Source organism: Oreochromis aureus, linkage group 11 (genome assembly GCF_013358895.1).
Source record: "Oreochromis aureus strain Israel breed Guangdong linkage group 11, ZZ_aureus, whole genome shotgun sequence".
NCBI lineage: Eukaryota > Metazoa > Chordata > Actinopteri > Cichliformes > Cichlidae > Oreochromis > Oreochromis aureus.
This window is the reverse complement of record NC_052952.1, coordinates 31,877,309-31,899,094: the sequence shown is the minus strand read 5'-3', so window position 1 is coordinate 31,899,094 and position 21,786 is coordinate 31,877,309. Positions and strand designations below refer to the sequence as shown.

The 21,786-nt window shown below is 39.3% G+C and overlaps 4 protein-coding genes across 5 annotated transcripts in view; 1 reads left to right on the top strand and 3 right to left on the bottom strand.

The window, feature by feature from the left end:
- The window catches only part of crppa (CDP-L-ribitol pyrophosphorylase A), a 55,009-nt gene extending 54,162 nt beyond the window's left edge, over positions 1-847 (bottom strand). For both annotated transcript variants that reach the window (XM_031758565.2, XM_031758566.2), the window contains exon 1: positions 443-847. In XM_031758565.2, the coding sequence (XP_031614425.1) occupies positions 443-678 (236 nt within the window). In that variant the 5' untranslated portion in view covers positions 679-847. The remainder of the gene's footprint in view (positions 1-442) is intronic.
- An 820-nt stretch (positions 848-1,667) lies between these two features.
- On the bottom strand, positions 1,668-4,335 carry sostdc1a (sclerostin domain containing 1a). Its single transcript, XM_031758582.2, has 2 exons — positions 4,028-4,335; positions 1,668-2,717 (listed from the first exon to the last, which is right to left on the bottom strand). Exons 1-2 carry the CDS (start codon positions 4,230-4,232, stop codon positions 2,272-2,274), a joined length of 651 nt encoding a protein of 216 aa, XP_031614442.1. The 5' UTR covers positions 4,233-4,335; the 3' UTR covers positions 1,668-2,271.
- LOC116334983 (leucine-rich repeat-containing protein 72) lies at positions 4,278-14,125 on the top strand. Its single transcript, XM_031758551.2, has 9 exons — positions 4,278-4,372; positions 9,126-9,310; positions 11,390-11,451; positions 11,545-11,618; positions 11,696-11,765; positions 11,841-11,922; positions 12,637-12,750; positions 12,877-12,966; positions 13,049-14,125. The coding sequence occupies exons 3-9, from the start codon at positions 11,437-11,439 to the stop codon at positions 13,144-13,146; spliced, it is 543 nt and encodes a 180-aa protein (XP_031614411.1). The 5' UTR covers positions 4,278-4,372; positions 9,126-9,310; positions 11,390-11,436; the 3' UTR covers positions 13,147-14,125.
- Positions 14,126-14,256: 131 nt separating this feature from the next.
- ankmy2a (ankyrin repeat and MYND domain containing 2a) lies at positions 14,257-20,236 on the bottom strand. Its single transcript, XM_031758589.2, has 10 exons — positions 19,831-20,236; positions 19,331-19,395; positions 18,393-18,531; positions 18,192-18,290; positions 17,583-17,743; positions 16,983-17,197; positions 16,495-16,630; positions 16,176-16,304; positions 15,861-15,990; positions 14,257-15,219 (listed from the first exon to the last, which is right to left on the bottom strand). The coding sequence occupies exons 1-10, from the start codon at positions 19,895-19,897 to the stop codon at positions 15,080-15,082; spliced, it is 1,281 nt and encodes a 426-aa protein (XP_031614449.1). The 5' UTR covers positions 19,898-20,236; the 3' UTR covers positions 14,257-15,079.
- Between the last annotated feature and the right edge of the window lie 1,550 nt (positions 20,237-21,786).

Below are 21,786 nucleotides of genomic sequence, written 5' to 3'. Positions count from 1 at the left end.
TATTTTTCTATTTTAAATTCTTTTCATAACTAATGCAAGCCAGGAAATGTACTGAAAATAGAACTGATCAACAATCAGTTGATTTTTGTGCATAAAATGTCACAACACAGAAAATATGCCCACCATATTTGCTAAAGTCAAAGCATAAATATTCAAATTGCCAAAAGCTGTTTTCTTTTTAAATCGAAACCTGGACCCCCCCCCCCCCCCCAAGATTTCAGTATTTATATATATTTTTAATATGATTATTAATGACTGATCAGATGTTGACTGTACTGTGCACTGTGGGGGCCCAACGATTAACTATTGCCCATGGGCTACCTGAGCCACTAATACGGCCATGGTGGAAGTAGCCGAGGCATCTTTCCTTCTGTTTCCGTGTCTCCCTAATAACTAACAGGGACTGAATCTTGTTGTCTCTCCTATCGTAATTGTTTCCTACCTCTCGAAAGCCTGAATAGTGTAGCTTATGAGCGGTCTGCCAAGAAACGTGCAGAACTGTTTTGGTGTCTGTAGTCCCGTTCTCTCTCCGGTGCCTCCGGCAGGAAGAACCACCGATACAGGGAAGTCCACGCAACGTTCTGCCGAGTGGTGGTCGCTCTTCCCGGCCTCGCGCATTGTGAAAATCCCGGGATGAGCGGGCCTGTGCGGTTCACAGTTATCACCCTGCGTGTTCATATTACTGACCTCAGTATGTTTAACGATAGGGGTGTGAGGGGTTACAGTGTAGGTTACTTTCCAAAGCTATCCATTCCCTTCTGATGGGCGGGGTAGGTAAGAAACCGAGAACGTGGATGGAAAAGAAGGGAACACTGCTGTGAAGCGGGCAGATTATCAATGGCGCACACTTCCGGTGAACGCTTCAAAATAAAAAATAAAAGTGTTTGAAAGTTGCAAATAAAGCAGCTCGTAGAGTATTCATTTTGATTTGAAAAAAGTTAACTACACTTCACAACAGAGGATTAAAGGTGACAGTTTGTGAACTTCAGATTGTGAAGATTATGTGACTAGAGGAAAAGTTAGAAAACAAAGTTTTCCCTTTAATATGTAGTCCATGAAAAAGAGGAAAACGTAGGATGTAAAAGTGAGAACTTTTAGAAATACATACATTTGTGCACCTGTAATGTACTTTTTATTTCATGCATTCATATCTACGTGTATCTTATTGGTTTCCAAAAAAGTCCAGGGGATTTTTTACTTTTTAATAACACATAATAACAATTAATAACACACCCCAGTAATTTTCTAATGTTAACAATACTCAAATAATTTAATTGAATCCAGAAAAATCATAATCAGCTTCATGTACTGTTCTTTCATGTTTGTATTACTATAATTTAAACGTTACAGTGTTTAACTTCCCATTTTAGTAAAGGAGTAATTCCCAAAAAATTACGGGAAATATTTGCCAGCTCCTGCTCGCCGGACCACTGGTCAGGACTGGGACGTCCTAATTCCTGAGATGTTTCAAAACCATTTACACTGCAGGTAGGTGGAAATGTGTTTGTAGGAGAAATCCTGCTAAATGCCAGTGCTGAATTCATCCAGCTTTCTGTAGCTGAAAAATATAAATTTATTGGTGCATTTTATGTCCAAGGCTTTTTTAAGTTTTAATGAGAGCCCCCTTGAAGATGAAACACATCAAACCAAAAAATTTCTACTGGAAACAACACATATGATAAAAAGGGATATTTATTTCATACAATGTTATTATTACACGACTGATTGATGACAAAGCTTTTCCAGAGACTTCACCCACATGCTGACTGCACTTAATCTACACTTATCAGGTACGCTGCCAAATAAAATATATTACATCATAAATCTTACATGGTAAAATTTTATACAAATGGACATACTTTAAAAAAGTATGAATTTAATATATGTACATCTATTTACACAATATTCTTTTAAGATGTTGGGTAGTGTTTACTGGTGTTGGCGCTTCGTTAGTTAAAGATCTCCATCTGCATATCAAATGACTATATGAACGCATGCACAGGTCTAGAGGACAGTCTGTGCATGACTCATGGCTGGAGAACATTCTGACAAGTCCTGGTCATATTAGCTTTAAGCATGTGGATTAAGATGTCAAGAAAAGTCCTCAGAGTCCTGCTTGGAGTTCTTCATCATGGTGAGGAACCAGTTCACATAAATCAAGTCCCAATCACACACATATAATCCACAACTGCTGTTTCTGGATGTTGTGTCTTAACATCACTGAGACAAAACTTCTTGAGGTTTAGAGTCACTCTGCATGTTCAGTGTCTCTCAGGGTTCAGTCTCGTGCCAGTTTTCACTCAGCCTGTTCTTCCCCGACCTTCTCTTGCTCTTAGATTTGTGTTTGTGGAGGAGCCTCGGTGGCGACAGGGCAGACTCCTCGAACTTGTTTCCGGATTCATTGTGTTGTCTCGAGTACCTCTTGCACTTGCAGGAGGTGACCACTGTAATCTTGTAAGTTCTTGTGCTGCCATCCTGGCACTGCAGCTGGATGCGCTGGGTACGGGTCTTGTCATTGACGCACCGCCAGTCCTGGTTGCTGCTCCGTCGACTCCACAACCTTCTGCCATGGGTTCCACCAATCCAGTTTTCCAGCATCTGAGCTGGGAGACACTCGCCTGCACACACCAGCTCCTTGATGGGGTTGATGCTGGTGCAGTGACCATCGGAGATGTACTTAGTGGACCTTAGTTCTCTGCATCCAATTTGACTTTGCTCTGTAGGCAGAAACAAAGAGGTCTGAGAATACAAAGAAAGAGATGTAGGCAGCTAGACAGAAACTGGGCTGCAACAAATTATTTGACTATTAGTTACTTCTCAGATTTCTCCATGAACTTTTGAAAGTGAAAAATAAAAGCAGAAATTCTCACAGTTGCAAAGCTCCAATCAAGTGCTATATTTAGAGTTTTTGCTTTCCTTGCAGAACAACTTTGCATCTCTAATTTTTGGTCTGATTGAAGATTACTCCCATTGTACTAGTCATAAGCCCTTTTGCAGCCTCTGGCAAGTCACACGATACAAGAGGAGCACCCTGACATTTCTACTTCAGTAATTACAGCGCTGTGAAACAGAAAAACTCTCTTCTTTAAATCTGGGAAGCGGGTCTTTACTTCTGTACAGCAGCATTATTCTCCCGTAGGCTACAAACAGTGTCCCACTGCTCTCCCCTCTGTCACTGTAACCCAAGCTTGAGTCCATTGAAACAACTCCATATACAATGCCCTCCCTTCTCAGTGACAGTGTTTGATGAATGAAGGAAGGCTCCAGCGTGATCTCTCCCTCCCGTTTGCCACTTCACCCCCTCCCCCGTTTAGTAATCCGCCACAATGGTATGGGAGAACACTTTCATCCAGTCCGCTGCTTGGCTTGATAGAGCCTCGCATCCCTGTCTGGACCCCAGCCAACCAGGTGTGTGTTACACTGATCATTTGGTGGTGGTGGTGGTGTTCACTGCCTATCTTTCCTTTTTATAACACCCCTAAATTTGCTCCATGTCCTTCCAGTCTAGACACTCTGATAAGCTTCCAGTCATGTCTGCAAACTGGTGATGATGATTTAGGGTAAAATAATCCCTTTTAAGAATGTAGGAATGTGTAAATGGGAATAGTATGATGATGATGGGATTAAGTGCCTGATTAAAAGACTCAACATTTGATCTTTGTGGTGTAAAAAGCATTATGTATTTAAACCTGATCTTCATAAACTGGTTTTAGTTGTAGTTGCAAACACCTTTTCATAAAGAAGAATAGCGAGATAAGATAAAAACATTCAAGCTCTTTAGGATGCAAAAACTGCAGAAACAGTGTACAATGTGCGAAAGGCACACATGGTAGGATATAGAGTATCGTGCGAAACACCTCCAAACATCAGAAATCTATAATAAGCAACAAAAAAACAAAACAGAACTTTTTTTTTTTCTAAAGTAAGTTTACAGCAGAATAAACTTCACTGCAAACTCCAAAAATACCAAAGCAGAGGAGCATCCTCTGGTCCTCTGAAACAGGATGCGTCCCCTCACTCCACTCACCGCTTCTGTCGTGCGCCGCGCTGCCCGCTCCTCTCCCGCCGGTTCGTGGACGGTTCAAGGAGACGTTGCTTTGGACCTCAGGAACCGGGGCGCTCACGTGGGAGAACAGGAGCTCCGTTGCGTCGTTCTTGAAGGCTTGGCAACTCCTCAGCAGGATGCAAAACAAGAAGAGGGAATGGCAAGACTCGTGCGCGCTGAGATGCATGGCTGCGTTTGGGGACGGAGAGAGTGTAGCGTTGGAAACAAGAAGCAGTCACTTCTTATAAGCGAACCGATGCTGGGGGACACATGTGAGAGCAGTGGTTTTATATAGCCCGCCCGCCTCTCGCTTTGGCAGCTTCTCAGGTGCGTTTCATCGGGAAGTTTTGATTGGTCGCCAAAAGTATACCCCAGTAACATAACCCCGCCCAGTTTTCTTTTTAAATTTTTTTTATTTTGGAGAACTAAACAGTATACTAGATGCAGAAAGGGTGATTAGCGTGATGGGATTATGTGTGTGTGAGTAGTTGGCATATCAACAGGTTTTGCTGGTTCACTTAAAACATTCGGATGCAGTTTGGGCTAAATTAACAAACAGCAGTAAACAGGAATATAATGTTCCCAAGTTTCCACAGCCCTGACCTTTATCAGCATAAAAACTAATTTCTGACTTGGCAAAATAAGAACAGCAATTACAGGCACAGTGAGGGTAAAACTATCTTTGGGATTTCTTTAAAGAAATTTAATCATGATTCAGAATAATTCTTCATAATCTCATTTGTCATACCAGAATCAAGTGAATGGAAACAAGATTACAAGTTTGCATATATTCTCTGGAGACGGCGTACCAAAATCAAATATCAGAGAGCTTAACCTTTAATTTAATCCGCTACAGGAGGGCAGAAAAGCCAAGAAATGCTGATTAGACTGGAAGTCCATTTCAGCTTTTTGTCTGAATTTGAGTTGGCTGAATGCAATAGTTTAGCTATACGTCTTAAATACAGACAATAAGTCAAAACAGATAAATCATATAAAACTTTTCCATTCTCAAGAAAAGGCAGCTGAGTAGTCCTCTTTATTAGAGATCAGGAATGGTTCTGACTTCCAAAACGTTCTTAAATCAGATTTGTTCCTCTCCTTAAGAAAAAAAAATGGGCTCTAATGTGTGCCAATGTTTTGAAGTAATAGTTTCACTGAGGTGTCATTCTATAAGACTGGCTGCTACTGGGGTCCCACAATAAACAGATTAGCTTTTAGTGACTCCTGCTGTTGATATTATAAAAAAGCAAAGCACCGCCTGGTTTGTATCATTGTATCCTTTTCCTGCATGGGTATATATGACACTAGGCTTTAAACATAAGTGGCATGAAGGGGCATAAGGTGCTTAAAAAGGTCTATGGGCCACTTTAAGTCCAAAGGAGAGGAAAAATTATTGATTTAAATAAACATTTTTGACCAATCAAAGTCAATTATTTGCTGCTTATTCACACAAGAGTACAGTTATAGTTTCTAAATTAGTGGTTGCATTTTTATTTGAGATTACTTCAACTCTGAATACCGTGACAGATTTCTGTTTGCTCTAATTAAATATTATTTACTAGATAGTATTTTCTCAGCAACACAAATATTCAAATATTCCAGACCTGCACTGGATATACAACATAACAGAGCAGTGAAGACCCAATTTGGTTAAATGCGCTTAAGTGTCAGCATTATTACATAAGTTCTAAAACACATAAAAATAGTGTACTGTTAGTAATTGCTTATGTTGGCTGAAATGCATCTTGGAAAGCAATCAATAGCAGTGGTCCTTGTTGGGTGAAAGTCTTATACCTTAAATTCTGAGGCTTTTTTATGTCAGCTGAAAAAGATGTAGAAATAAATCATAAAACTCTTAATGCACCTGTACAGCTTATATGGTGCTTCCTGGGGTCATTGGTTGTTCCAGATCTTTTATCATCAGACAGTCTTGTGTTTGGAAAGCTTCATGGCTCCCCAGAACCACCTCAAAACCTCTGCCACCACACTACCCAGCTTAAAGGCCCCTGCCTGCTGGCTCCTGTGGATGGCTGGCTCATTAACAACAACCCTCCTCATGAAAAAATGGGCACCATGTCTGACCTTGGAGTTGTTTTACCAACTTTGACTTTAATTGCTTCTCCAGGTCAACTTTCAGCTCCCAATACGGTGCCATTACTGCGGTCATGGCAGCTGATATTGGCTTTCCCAAGCTCTTTGGAAAGTGGTAGATTTCTTCAGTGCAGAGCCTCTTCCCAATGTAAATGATATCTGCTAAAGCCATCGGGATTTCACTTCAGGCCAAACCTGGTGATTCTCACCAAGCACAGTAATGTACGTTACATTAAGTGGTCTATATAAGGATGGAAGAAGAGAAAAAGCAACAGGTTTGATAGTAGCTATGTGAGGTTCAGGAACGTCTGTGTTTTCACCACAAACATATAAAAGGTGGATTCCAGTTGATTCCAATTGCGCCAGCAGGGCGCAGCTCATCTAGTCATGAAAAGACTGTTGGGTAGAGGTTCATGGGAAGATGGCCTGTGATTTCCTCAAATTTGCTAATTACCCCTAAATGTGATCATTACAAGTGAGCACAATGGCAATGTAAATATTAGCTTATAAACATCATTACTGATTTGACAAATTAATTATATGACCTGATCACATAGTACTACAGCAAAAGTTTTAGGGTCATCAAATTTTAGGCTCATCCTGGGAAGAACATAAATGTCTGTGCTAAATCCGTTCGCCTCTGCATATTAAATCAGGGTTACAGGAAAGCTGGAGCCTATCCCAGCTGTCATAGGGCAAGTTGCACGGTATACCACCTTCACATAGAGACAGATAACCATTTACACCTAGAGCAAATTTAGGGTCACTGATTAATTCAACCTACATGTCTTTGTATAAGGAGGAAGTTCAAATAACTAGAGGTAACGCAGGCTGGCCAGGCTCCATACATAAAGGATCAGTCCGGATTTGAACCCAGAACCTTCTTGCTGTGAGGTAACAGTGCGAACCATCACACCACCTCCATGCTATTTCATGGCACTCAAACAACCTCAATTGTGAACTTAATGGTGGCACGAGAGAAGCAGGAGTCAGCAAAGCAAAGTCAGTATAATTCACAGTGTGGCATCCATCCATCTATCCATGTGTGTGTGAATTTGATTTTCTAAATTACAGTGAAATTTAAAACTTAAGACAAATCCAAACTGCATACGGCTGAAAAATACATACTCTGTCCAGAAAAAGGTAGTCTTTAAAGTGGACCTCATAATAATGAGGTCTATGTATGCGCAGAGTCCCTGTGAGCCAGAATCTCGAGATTCAAACTGCCCTTAACACTCAGTTTTACCCTTAAAAAAAATAAAAAATAAAAATTACTCTTGGCTATTTATCACGTCAAAGAGTGGATGTCCCTTATATGGTAACCTCAGGCACACAGCCTCATCCACCTGCTGTTCAAACCTTCTTTTTTGTGAGGAGTAGCCAAAGCAGGCTTAAAGGAACGGCGGGCTTAAAAAAACACGAGCTAAAACAGCTGGCTTCAAACTGTGCATGAACTTACGGACTGAACCAACGTTCAGTATAAGCTACATAAGAATGGTGACTCATACTCCTACTGAAGTCCAAGAATAAAAATAGAGTTGAGCTGGAAATGAAAATAATGGATTAATTATAATAATAGGCTCTTTGACTCTAAATAAAGGTAAAAATGACTGAGCTATGAACAATTTTACAGCATGTTCTCCAAAATAAAATAAAAATCTAACCTGTCTGACTTTCTGTGTTCCAGACCAATCACAGAAAGTTTATTAAAAAAGGAAAAAAGATGCATCACTCATGACTAAACATGATAATTATAAGTGCAGATGAAAGTGCTCGTCTTCAGTAGTGATACTAGAAAATTTACTGCAAATGTCTGCAAGGCTGACGGTTAAAGACACCGGTTTAAGCTGTACCTCCTGCTCAGTTTGTCACATTAGACATACTCCACGTTGGGACTTGCCTTGAATTCAGTGATGAAAGCTGATACTGTGTGTGGGTAATTTGCTGTATCCTCCCTCTGCCGACCCCTCAGTTCCTGTCAGTTACACGTCTAATGATTCGAGTGCCCAGACTAACTGGAGTCTTTGTGTGTTCGCTGTACAAAACAACAAGAGATATAATTACTTTTGTGGGGAACACTCAATCCAGGTTTGTCTTACAGATATGAAAAGCGGTGTCATGCACAGACACTAATTGTTGCTCATGTGAATGAAAGTTGATATGCAAGATCTCTTACCTGTTTGCTTTTATTATAACACAAACACTTTTTAGGGCTGGTCTCCCTTTTCAGGAGAGACAGCCTGAGGATGTCATACTTCTGCTGAGTCAGATGGAAGAAATACTCATATGCACTATGATGTTAAAAATCTAAATTTTAGAAATTTGTTTAAAAATGAATAAGAATTGTCAAAAATTTAGGAAAGAAGTGGGTTAGGATGGGCAAATGAATGAATGTAAGAAGGCAGAAAGGCAGAAACAAAAGGGAAAGAGAAAGAAGAATGATAAAAATGGAAAGGAAAAAGGAAATTAAGGAGGAAAAACAAATAGAAACAACATCAGCAGGATGAAACAAATATCAAGAGACTTGAGAAAAACAAATTGTGTGTAAAGTAAGGAAAAATAGAAATGGGAAAGATAAAAGGAGAAAACAATAAAGGAAAGAAACAAGACAAAATAAGGGAGGAAAGTAAGAAAAAAGTTTGAGTGAAAAGAAAAATGAAACTGGGCAGGAGAGAAAGAAACATTCATAATGAAATGGTTTTCCCAGTTTGTGAGAAAGACGTTGACTGGCCTGCTCAACACCTTTCAGGATTTTGTAACATGATCAATGCAACTGACTGCATACAATTCTCAAGACAGATTAATATGACTTTGGAGATGGACATTAAATTGGAAGCTTCGTTCATAAGTGGCGTTTTTGCAGTGTAGTACCACACCTGAATAAATGTAATTCCTTTCTATCCCTTCCGCAGGTGATTGGTTTCTGTCATTAAGCTTGACACTGAGCTTCTGTTATTGTTTCCTCTCTCTTTTGTTTTTCCTCAAACAGGAACACCGGGGGCTCATTCACTCTACTTCCGAGAGAAAATAAAGGACAACGTGGCCAACTCTTCTCAGAGGACTATTTACACTTTGACGCCCCTCTGAGCTTCTTATGGGAGTGGGTGAATGCCGAAGGGTAAACATGATAGGCTCTGTCTTTTGTGTCCTCACCATATAAAAGAAAAAAAAAAGGTGAGAGCGACTCCCTCTCTGCACACGCTCTAACTCAGCAGCAGGAACGTGCTTCCCCCAACCCTCATGGGAAATTAAAGGTGGCCGGGTTAACAGCATATTGACAAGCAGGAGTGTGTGCATGACCAGGAAGTGCCCGTATGCAGTAATGAGAGGTGTGGCAAGGGCAACCGGAGGGGTACAAAAGGTATGCACAACACCTGGAACAAAGCCAAGAAGGAAGGGTCAATGTGGCAACACAGTTTGGAAAAGTTCTCAGCAGAAGCTGAACAAAGCGTGGCTGGTGTCTCAGTCACTGCTGTTATCTCCTGAGTTTACCTGTTGTCTCTTGTCTGGTATTTACACTGTTATTATTAGCAAGCACTTGGCGACACTGGGAAGAAAAAAATTCCTTTTCAAAAGGAAGAAACAGCCAGAAGACCCAGGCTCAGGGAGGGGCAGTCATCTGCCGTGACCAGCTGGGAAGACAGCATAAAACACACACTATGGAAGACGACAAGAGATGAATAATAACTAATGATTAAATGAAATGATGTTGAAATGAAAAGAGTTGAGTGAGCACTCAGTCCATCATGGGAACTCCCAGCAGCCTAGGCCTAATGCAGTGTAACTAATGGAGGATTCAGGGTCACCTGATCCAGCCCTAAATTTCAACATCATAATCTGGGATTACACAAAAAGATAAAAGAGAATGCGACACAGGAACACTGGCAGGTCCTCCGAGATGCTTAGAACAACAAGATTTCATGCTGTCGTAGTGGAATCCAATAAAGAGTTTAGCCAGTTTGCTTTTTACACTTTCAAAATGTTATACTGAAAAGGAAAAGTAGAAAAAGCCAATGTAAGGAAAATAAATGTGTTGTTATTTGTGAGTTTTAGAAATGCTGCTAGCTGTCTTAAGTTACCATTTATAACAAGGTGTTTTCGCATTTCTGGCATTTGTGGTAAACAAAGCTAGTCAGCTTCTGTAAACAAAGAGGGGGGTGGTATCACTCTTGTCATCATCATGCTTCCCACTGACAGTTTTCATTTTTATGCAACCACTTTACACATCAGCCTGTTCCCACTGATAAAGAAGATTATGAAATGTGATTGAAAAGCCCTCAAATGGACCCCGAGCTGAGGCTATTTACAGTATATTAGTACTTTGATTAATCAAAAGTGATTAAGTCAATTAAGATTAGATTTAGAATAGATGTGACCAAACACAAGTTCCTCAATAGCCATAATTTCAGTTTTAGTCTAATGTATGGAAGCCTATGAAGGACTTAAATAAAATAATAATGTAAATATTTGTAAATGAAAATGACTATTATAACTTTACATACATATATTTTCTATTTCAAATGTTTATGTAATGTTGAAGATGTAACAGTGTAGCCTGATTTTACATTTATGCAAGTAAAACAATTTCCAACAATGTGAAGATGAGTGAGGCATGACAAAGAAATGTAGAACAAGTAACCTGGCAAATGTTCCCATTGTCAGTGTCACAAATGGGATCTAGTGCTCTGTTTCATGCCCAGTCACATGAAATAACAGTTAAGTGTCTGAGAGCATAAGAGACAGTTTCTACTTATGACTAACAGACACTAAACATGAGGGTAGTATCTGGGGTCTAAAAGTCATCCTTGTTGCACACATAGTTCATGCAAGCACATTAATATAAACAAACAATCAAATTTCAGATAAAGTAAATGGGAAAAAAGTACTTTAAACATGACTTTCCACATCTGGAGACTTAAACTGCTGTCACTTAAATGTGAATCACTGCACTAACTGGCTGAAATGCAACCAGCTATAATAGAAAAATTGGACTATTCATTTAGGTTGCTACATGTACTGTGTTAACCTAAATGAATTCTACTGAATTTACCACTCAGGTCTGGTGAAGCATTGCCCTCTGCTGGATCTCTGGCTGTCCTGCAGATGTTACAAATATAAACTCTTTAACCTGTGCAAAAATGAACAAAAAGTCCCACAGCCCTATGAGAGCAAAACCAACAACATCACATATCACATATCATATATTTTTTTTGAAATAAAGAGCAACTTTTGTGTTTGTTGTGATTTCAACAGGTGTATCCTGGCAACAGGTGTGCCTTGGTCAGGAAATATAGCAGACGATGGAAGTGGGCAAGGTGAATCGGCTTTAACCCCAACACCACTCACAACCATTTCACAGCCATCAATGTAAGTTTTACCCCTTTTTTTCCTTTTCCTACTACCCACAGGTTATCGAAGACTCTCTCAAGAAGCGTGGAATAAGAAGGGACTGCGATGTTTCTCAACTCAGCCTTGCCACAGAGTAAGAAAAGCATTTGCTATTCTAAAAATATGTATATCTTTAACTTACAGAGGAAACATTTCCATTGTGTTAAACAGAAAACTCACCAGTGTTCCTGATTTATCAAGATTTCACTTTCTGAGGACGTTGTGGCTGAACAACAACAAGGTAATCTACTTACAGCTTTTTTTTGCATACAGGATGGAACAGACGATTAAATTTATTTCTCTCTAATTCTTACAGATCAGAGAGCTCAGCTGCCGTTCCATCAACTGTTGCTTGACTGAGCTTTACCTTCAAAATAACAACATCAAGTCTGTCTCAGGTTAACCTCTCATTCTCCCCTGAATGAAAAAAAGAGACAAACAAACAAACAAACAAACAAAAAAACAACAAAAATGTGATTTTTACTGTGGCAAAAGACAGTCAAATGGCAGATTTTTAAAATATGTATATAATATATTTTTCATTTTTTACTCACAGTTCGCAGCATATTTAGTTAGGTACTTTAATTTTTAGGTGTTGAAACAAGTGCTGCAGTCTTTCTTCTAAGAAAGAGCATCACCTGAATTACAAGAAAAAAATCATGTATATAAGGTCGTTATTAAGCTAAATAGTGAAACTCCCTGAAATACTGGGGGAGGCAAGAACACATTTGTGGCAAACACTTTTGTACTTTTATTTTGAAATAATACATAGTTTCCTCTGTTATAACACATTCACATCTTTTTAATGGTTTAACATTTAACAATTTATTTTCTTTTATATACTTACTTATGCATATTTAGATTAAGTTATTTGATTTTTTTTAAAGTTACTACACAAATCAGATAAATATAAAGTGGTGAAAAAAAACATTTTACTCTAAAATGTGCTGGAGTTAATGCATAAATTATTTTTAATTATTAAAAGTAATTATTTCACCTCGACATACACATTTGTGCATTTAGATATTCTGTAGGGACCTGAAGAAAAAGTTCTAGAAAAGAAGACATATGTAGTCATGAATCAGATATTTTAAACCTTCTCTTCCACACAGGTGCTCTAAGTCATCTGACCTGCCTGCAAATTCTGTTTCTTCACAACAACTGGATCAGAGGGTTGGAGGATACGATGCACGAGCTCAGGAGGATGCAGCAGCTCCAAAATGCCAGTGAGTCCTCAACCATCAACCACACCCATCACAGATCAACAACCTAGCCTGAGAAAGTCTGTTCATGCTTTAAAGATCCATCTGCAAATGTGGAGGTTTGACTATACTGTGTATTTTAAAATGCAGCTTTTTTCCTCAATCCCATTTCTCATGAACTTGGCTATCGCCACCATGTGATCCACCGCTTGCCCTCACTCCAGATCTTAGATGGAAAAGGTAAAGATGTTCAGATGTTCTGGCATATCTGACACATGGTTTGTCATTACAAACACTGGAACTGTCTCTGTTGTGTTATCAGAAGTGAAGCCAGCAGAGAGGAAGACGTCGTTCCAGATTTACAGTCAGGATCGTCACCGCGTCCTCCAGTCTGTGGCTTTTGGAAGACACCAGTCATAGCTTCCTAACTTCCTATGCAAGGAGTTCAGTCATTACACAGTGCAAAGATTTCTCCTCCACTCTCATTATTTCTGTGATATGTTCAAAATAGAGCAAGAGCTGCACTGCAAATGTTAATTAGAATAGCCTACAGTACCAGTAAACCAAAACAGTAAAGGTTTAAGATTAAAAAAAAGAAGAAGCTACAACTGAAGATTTCCCCCAAAACCCATAACAATCACAGGAAGAAGGTGACCGTAAAACGTATAAATCTGAAATGACCCCAAAATGTTATTTGACTGGGTTAGTGGACAGAAGAATGTGGTTTAGTGTCTACTGAAGTTAGCCTTTGTTTCAAATCACCAGGAAGCACCATATTCTTTCCTCGACAACATGCTCGAAATTACAGATTCTTTGTAGAAGATATGCATGCTCTTTCAAATGCAGTCAGTTCTGGATGTTAAATACCACCAAGGGAAACCATACAGTAAAGTTACAGCAGCACAAACAATGTTTACTGATGCAGAAATGCACAATGTTTTTATGCTTGCATTCATACAGCCCTTTATTCTAATCCTTGGATGTCTTTGCCTCATCAAGGACTCATACCCAGATCTATGCATTAGGGGGAATTTGAGTTTCAGTATCTTGCTCAAGAAAACTCTGGCATGCATACTGGAGAAATCAAACCACCTTCTGATTAGCAGAACCGCTCTGCCTTCTGGTCCATCGCTGACATTTATGCTTATGCCAAAATGATTTTCCATACGTCTTTACTAAGCTATGAAAAGGTGTCAAGTCCCAGAATGCATCTTGGTAACTTTTAATGTTTATGGGTAAAAGTTTAGTGTTAATTGGTATTTTGAACAAAAAAGGCAAGCTATGCTGAATACGCTTGTCATGCCCTCAGGAAGACTCAAAACAAATCAACAGGGCACACCGAGCACAGCTGGAAACACAAAAGTAATGTGCAGTTTGTGATCATTTGTGATCAGGCGTAAGTGCGTTTCACAGGATTTACAGGCTATCCATTGACCGTACAAGTGTGTGCACTAAACACACTCGGATGCTTTCAGAAGTGAGTGTACAAAGATAAATAAATACACTTAAAAAATGAAAATCTACAGCATATTTCAGTGAAGTTGGTCAGTGTTTTATGTATTTAAGATCAAGCTGTCAGACATATTGGAAGTCACCAGCTCTCAGAACAATAACAGCCTTATTGAACTTGATATTTTGACTTCAGCTTCTCTAATAATTCCTGGTGCACAACAAATGAAAGAACATCAAAACCACAGCAGTGAGATCTTTCAAGACAAACTGACACTTGGCTTTCTGACATGATGTCCTTGTTCAACAGTGGATGCTGGAGGAAATGTTTTCATTTAGTCAGAATTTGGAAAATCCTGAGAATTAAAGTCACATCTCATCATTCACGAAAAATAAACTGATGTCATTTATATTTAAAAATATACATTTTTGGTCAACATTGTGCAGCCATGCCATTTGCTCACAGCTCCCATAATGTTTTCAGTACAAAAGACGTCCCAAGTAATAAATCAAATAACTGCAAACAAACAACAACTCTGATTGGCTACTTCATTCCCACACAGTTTGCTACAGTTTAAGGCAGAATTGCTTTCCATAGCGGATGTGAGCCATTACTAATCCCTCCCAGTGACGTCTACCACAAACACTTTAGCCTACACAGTGTTCACATTCACATGTTATAACAATTCCATCTGAAAAGTTAACTTAGAAAAAGGACACAAAGACTGCGGCATTCCTTGGATGTGTCTTGCCATTATGGTGAGAGCCTCAGGTTGTTAATAAATATGAGTCCTTCTTCGAGTCCTTATCTGGCGTTTAGTCTTACGACCAGTTTGCTCTCCATCTGTGGTGTATGGATAGACCCTAGAGAAGATGGTCATTGGCTTTAATTGTCAGATGTTCCTCAGTTGTCAGCAGCTGGGGTGCTTGCAGGGTCTGATGTTTCTGTTTCTGCTGCAGTGTTTGAGGGGGTGACCTCACTGCTAGTCTCTACTGAAAGCTCCTGCATGGAGTCTGTGGCATCCTGCACAGCTTTACTCTCCTCTGAAAGACAAACAAGACACAAGTCATTCAAACTGGGCCTATTTTAATCACATGCAGCTCTGTGTTTTATCCCTGATCAACTCTTGATGACAGTTGGTTTACAAAAAAAAAAAAAAAAAAAATCCTCATTCATTTCATACTGGGCTTTACTGCAGCCCCTTAGTCCATCCTTCCTTTAAGGCAACTTTCTGCTGATTGGCTGACCCTCACACCCATCAGATTTGACAGCAGGTGGGCTGGGATGACTACTAAGGATATCCCTCTATGACAACATGCAGAGCCAAGAGCAGAGAAAATTAAAAAAAATTTCCTTCTTTAAATGACAATTTGTATCTCAGCTATGTCTCAATAAACAACGTAAATTAATAAATAACATAAAATAATGTAAAAGTAAAGAAAAAAAACTTAATTGAAAAAAATATTGAAACATGATGTCAGTATTCACACTGATCCTGAAGCAGACGATTTTAAGTAAAAAAGTCAGATATTGGTGTTAAAATGACCTTAAAATGGAACTGATGCTACTTTACTAGAACACCATTATTATAAACATTTAGTAATGTCTTTAGATGCCTCTGCGGGACAAATGTTTGTTTGACTATTTTGTGTGACTTATTTTAGCTCTATGATGGAGAAAGTACCTTTGTTCTGTTGCATTCTCAGTTTGGCTGCTTCTGCTTCTTGCTTCTCTCTCTGCTCTTGGAGCTTCTTACAAATTTTCTTGTGGGTGAACCAGTGCATCTTTTGGCAAGCTTGGTCACAGTAGATTACCTGGTTTTGACATAAACAACCATTTATATCAACATAGGTGAACAATCCAAGCAGTCAGTTAAAGTAAGATTAGGACTCTCAGAAAAGATAATAGAAATATCTTCACCTAAAATTAAAACAAAGAAACAACAACAAGGTTCACTGTTGAGGTGAAACTGACAATCTGTTTTAGCCCTGACGCTCACCATTTTACAGATGGAGCATCTCTTCTCAGCTCCCTTCTCTCCACAGGTCGTGCAGAACTCTGCGTCCATGAAGCCGACCTGACCGGTGATGGCCTGAGTCAGCACTGACAGAGCTGTGGGGTCGTTACCCTGCAATGAAAGAAAAAAAAAAGACACAAATCAACCACACATAGCTAATTACAAAACACATTCAACTTGAATGAGACCCATTCAAAACTAAGTTCTGATTTTTTTTTTTTTTTACATGAAAAGATACACATTGCTTAATTTAGCCTTTTGATCCATTTAGCTTTCCGATGATTTGGATTTGCAAACTCACAATCTCTACAGGAGCGATACTCCGCACCAGCTGCTGCAGCAGAGTAGCGTCACAGTACGGGAACTTGCGAATGCATTCTCTGATAAACTTCTCTTGATACACAGGGAAACCATCGGAGTCCCGACCCTTCAGCAAGCTGGAAAACAAGGATTAGAGGTATTTATAACTGTACAGCAGATGTCATCCTAAAAATAATTTCAGAGTTAATTCACTGTGTTTTGGAATCTAAAATCAAAATTAATTAGCAGACAGAGCTCCACTGAGGATCAGGCTTGGGTGTAAGATTGGGTACAATAACCATCAGTGTTGTTACAGTCCATGTTGGTCAACACTGACAAAAACAAATGCCGTACCACGAAAAGCTGCTTTAGAAGCATTCAAAAAATGAAATTAAGGACACATTCTAATATGTGTTACCTTTACATTTATTTAACACACATAAAAAAAAAAATCTTAGGTCTAACAAAAATAATTTTTAGATCACACACCTCTTAAGGAGACCATCCAGCTTGTCCTCACGGTCTTTGAGGAAGGAGGCACATTTTCCCAGCACACAGCTGATGTAGTGCATTTTCATGGCCAACACCTCATTCATGTCCTGCTGTTTGATGCACTTCTCGCAGATGAGCTCCATCACACGGCGACATTTGTCCAGAGCCTCCACCTCCGCCAGTAAAGGATTCTCCTTTATCAGCATCACCATCTGGAAAACAGGAAAAGTAAAAGAAATTACTTAGTGAAAGAAATGCAGTTTATATTTAATGTCTTTGCCCATAATTTGCAATGTGAAAATCTGATTTTCTATTCCGTTTACATCTCCAAGTGCACCATAGGACATCCCGGCTGCTGACCAGTCAATCAGAGCTAAACCAGTAACTGACTGTTTTTACTATACCCCATTGCTTGGTGACAAAATGTATTTGAAAGTTTGCTGCACAATGCCCATAACCAGAAAAAATCAGAGTAATATTTGCAAATGAATAAATAAAAGACTGCAGCACTTTAATCTGTACCAGTGGGTAATAACAACAGCTGCATCAATTATATATTTTTATATCATGAGCTTTCAGAAATCAGTGAAGCTTTACCTTGACAGGGTTCAGGTTGGTGCTCATGATGACCTTATGCAAAGGTCCAGCAAGTTTGGCTGGTAGCTTGGGTTCCTTCTCCAAACCCTGAGGCTTAGTGTAGTAATCCAGTCTGGCACGAGAGAAGAAGTTGTTGATCACTGTGACACAATCATGTTGCCCTAAAGAGAGAACAAAGGAGTTTGTTCATTTGTTTTAGCAAATGTACAACCAGTCAGACAGAACTTAAAACTAAAGGCAACTCTAAGACTTCTTCAGTGTGTATGGAGGCCACTGATGGTGGAATGTACCAGTTAGCAAAACCTGAAGTGATATAACAAAACAAACAAACAAACAAAAAAACTGTGATCATACCCAAGATCAGTCAGCTCCAATAATATGTATCTAATGTAGGTCATGTAGGTAAGGGATGTTATTAAAAAGAAAAATAAATAAATAAGAAAAAAAAACTGAAGCTAATGCCAAGCTCTAGCTTTTTTCTTCCAGACAAAAGGAAGAAAAAAATATTACTATAATGTTTTTTTCTGACTAAAAATGTTTTGTCTCCGTCTTTTTGTCGTTGTGTGTAGACCACTGAGACCTGAAACTGAACCATTACTTCAAACGTACCAACAAAAGCTGCCATCTGTGCAGCAGTCCTTCCAACAGAGTTAACTACGTCCGTTTCTGCCCCTGCGTCCAGCATCATCCATGTGATATCAGTCTTTCCTACAGGCACAAAAGGAGGAAAGTCACAACACTTCATAAAAAACAACTGATTCTTCAGTGATGCTGTTGGAACGATTAACACCAAAATGCTAAAGGTTTTACCTGACAGGCCAGCAAACATCAGCGCTGTGTATCCGTGCTCATGCTCATTACAATTCACATCTGCACCGTGCTGCAGCAACAACTTGCACATGTCTGCTTTTCCCTTGTAAGCGGCGTGCATGAGAGGAGTCATCCCATACTGTGGATGAGACAAAAAAGTTGAGAAAAACTGCCAATATAAGCAAAGATCAGAAATAAGTAAATATTTACCGAAAAAAAGTCATAATTCATAAATTTAAAAAACAAACAAACAGTTATTACAATTGCTACTAAACAGAGTTAAAAATGCTTGTTTTTATTGTCCATCTCCATTTACCTTCACCAGCTGCTACAGGTACCGTGAAGTTAAAAAACATCAAACTACAACCATCTGGTTCTGACAGGTGGACAAGAAAAAACTTCCCCTAAAGCCCTTCCAAGTGGTACCTTATAATTGGTCCAATTATTCAGCAATACATGTGTTTAAGCTTCTCTCAAATAGCTCATCATGTGTACTCCTTAAAACAAATAAACTGCAGTCCTGAAATGAAAAGACTTACTTTTTAGGAGAAATCACAGCTAGTGTCTGTACTTATTATTTTACCATTTGAACATTTTGGCCTGATGATTATATAATAATTAGAGATGAATGCTATTTTTGTCAAAAGGATAAGAGACAAGAAATAATAACCTCGCCCCCCCTCACCTTGTAGACAAGGTAGAGAAGAGCTTTTGAAAAATGTCCTGTAACTTGTCAATTTGTAACTCCAGACGTAGTTTTTGTACTCAGAAAAGAATTAACAGTGCATACGCTGTTACTATAAATTAAACCTAATTAAAAATTATCATTTCAGGTGAACATTAGATGTAATACGCAAAAGAGACGAGACAGATAACGTGCTTTGTTACATGTGCATGTTTTTTTTTTCTCGATATTGAGATCAGAAATGCTCTTTTACCTCATCCAAACAGTTGACTCGAACATCCTTACAGCCCAGCAACCTTGAGGCCTCTTGAACGTTTCCTAAAGACAAAAAAACCCTCAGTATTATTTCAGTACACACAACACTACGGTTTACAGCCAGTTATGCAGCTGCATAAATTAAATTCAAATACTTTGTACTAAATTAGGCTCCTATAGTGCACTTTATATGCTGCACTATCATCTGCCATGTAGTTCGGTCCACTTAGATCACGTTTAAAACTCATGTTATCCTGTAAGTTGCCATTACTGAGGTGGGACTACATTTTAGCCCGAATGATTAGCTTTGAGCTAACACCAGTTATTCACAAGCTTTGCCACAGCTAATTTTAAAGTGAACTGCTATTAATAAAGGAGTTGCAAACATGCATCACGGCTTTACGTGTGTGTCAGTTATTTAATTCAGTCATATTTTCTCATACGAACAGGAGCCAACTGCTGTATGATGTTTTCAGGGATTAGCGTTAGCCGGCTTACCTGCAGTAATAACCTCAAACAGCTCCTTTTCACTTGGTGACAAGTCTCCCTTCTTTGGAGCAGACATTCTGGTCAATATATGTTTCAAATGAGACAATTATGGCACAAATAAACCACCAAGTTATGAATTAACTCTACTCTATCTGTGGCTCCAACAGTATGCTGCTGACGCTCAGGCATGAAAGCTAGCTCAGAACGAGCTGTCATCTGGAATGTACCACTGCCAACCCCGAGTAGGGAGGATATGGGTCACAGTCAAAAATACGTCAACGTTTAATCCACCGTCTGGACTTTTTGACTTTTTATAACAATGCAACAAAAAACTCTAAGAAATATGAGGATTAGATATAATGTTACATTATCTCACTGTCTGTCACAACATTGGCGTACAAGAGTTAACCCCCCTTTAAAAAAGCTGATCAGTTCCACGGAAGTCTAGAAAGTTCATTCAGAGCTAAATCGCATTAGTGGACCACATGTCAAAAGCTTGGAAGCGGTATCGTCAGGCTTAAATTTTCCCTGTGTGTCTATCTGAAAAGTAATACCTTTTGTAGCTTATTTTTTGTCTTTATTTCGTAACTTTTTATTTATTTATTTTATTTAAACGCAAGGTGAGCTTTTTTTTTAATGTCGATTAGATTATATTAGATAAATTGTAGAAACTGTGAAACAAGTTGCACACATGCATAAGATCACAGGCATCACAGCAGTAGCGGTTTTAGATACGGGCGACACGGGCGGTTGCCCGGGGCGGCATCGTGATGGGGGGCGGCATCACGGGCATCGGCAAAAAAAGAAAAAAAACGCTCGTACTCATGCTGCCCCTACGGCAGCCAGCGCATATTGGGAATGGCACAGGCATCGATCAGTTTTCTATCGCCCATTTGCTGGGAGTAAGGGCGCCCTCCGTTTGCGTGGTGCGCCTGCTGCTTGCGGCGCAGAGAGGAGAGGGCGGGGCGGCGGGGGATTCTCTGGCTGACTGGAGCGGCATCTAATAACCAACTAGCAAAATAAAACAAAATAACAAACACGAAAACACCAGACATTATGATACAGACTTATAATTTGCACCGATGTTTTTTCAAAATTCTATACACGAAAAGTGAGCGCGGGAGCCCTCGGTGCGCCTGCTCGCTGCTGAAGTCAAAGTAAACTTTATTGTCATCTCCGCTACATACAGTCCAGTATATAGAGAGACGAGACGACGAGGCTCCAGTTACAGCAGTGCAAGTAAACAAACAATAAATATAAGAAGAGTAAGAAAATAAATATAGACTTTAGGACTCGGGGTAAAGGGATCAATGACAATTCAAAATTTACAGTTTGATGATTTAAAGTCTCACACATAACCCGTCGAAAGGGGAGGAGCCCCGGCTGCTTCCAAATCGAGCACATTTCATTCCTAATGTTGTAAATCCAAGTCTGTTATGTATTCATGATTTGAATCCTGGGTTGTGTGAAATCTCAGAAATGCACCCTAGACAAAGTGAATCTGTGAACTACGGTGTAGGTCTGTTAGGATATGTTGTGGTGATCCTCGGGTTGAAGGACGGGTGTTCATACTGGAGTGCAAAATTAAAACCAATGGAAGATGGACAAGAAAAGTTCAAAGCCATCAGGTGCTCAGTTTAGAAAAAATAGAAAAGAAGAGGAGGAGAAACGAGCAAAAGATACAGGTAAGCAGATGTGTCATTGGATAATGGCAGGTCATCCTGAAACAGTCAGAATCAGAATACTTTATTAATTCCTAAGGAAATTACGTGTGTTACAGCTGCTCCAAGAAGAAATGGTAAAAATAGTAACACTAACAGATTAAACTCCAAACAATACATTATGTTACAGATTTTAATATTAATTAGTCATTGTCAGTTGTTGATTTGTCCTGTTCTCATTGTATGAAGAATTATGATGTCTGTTTGGTAGCCGTTTGCATACTATGCATACTCTCTCTGTCTT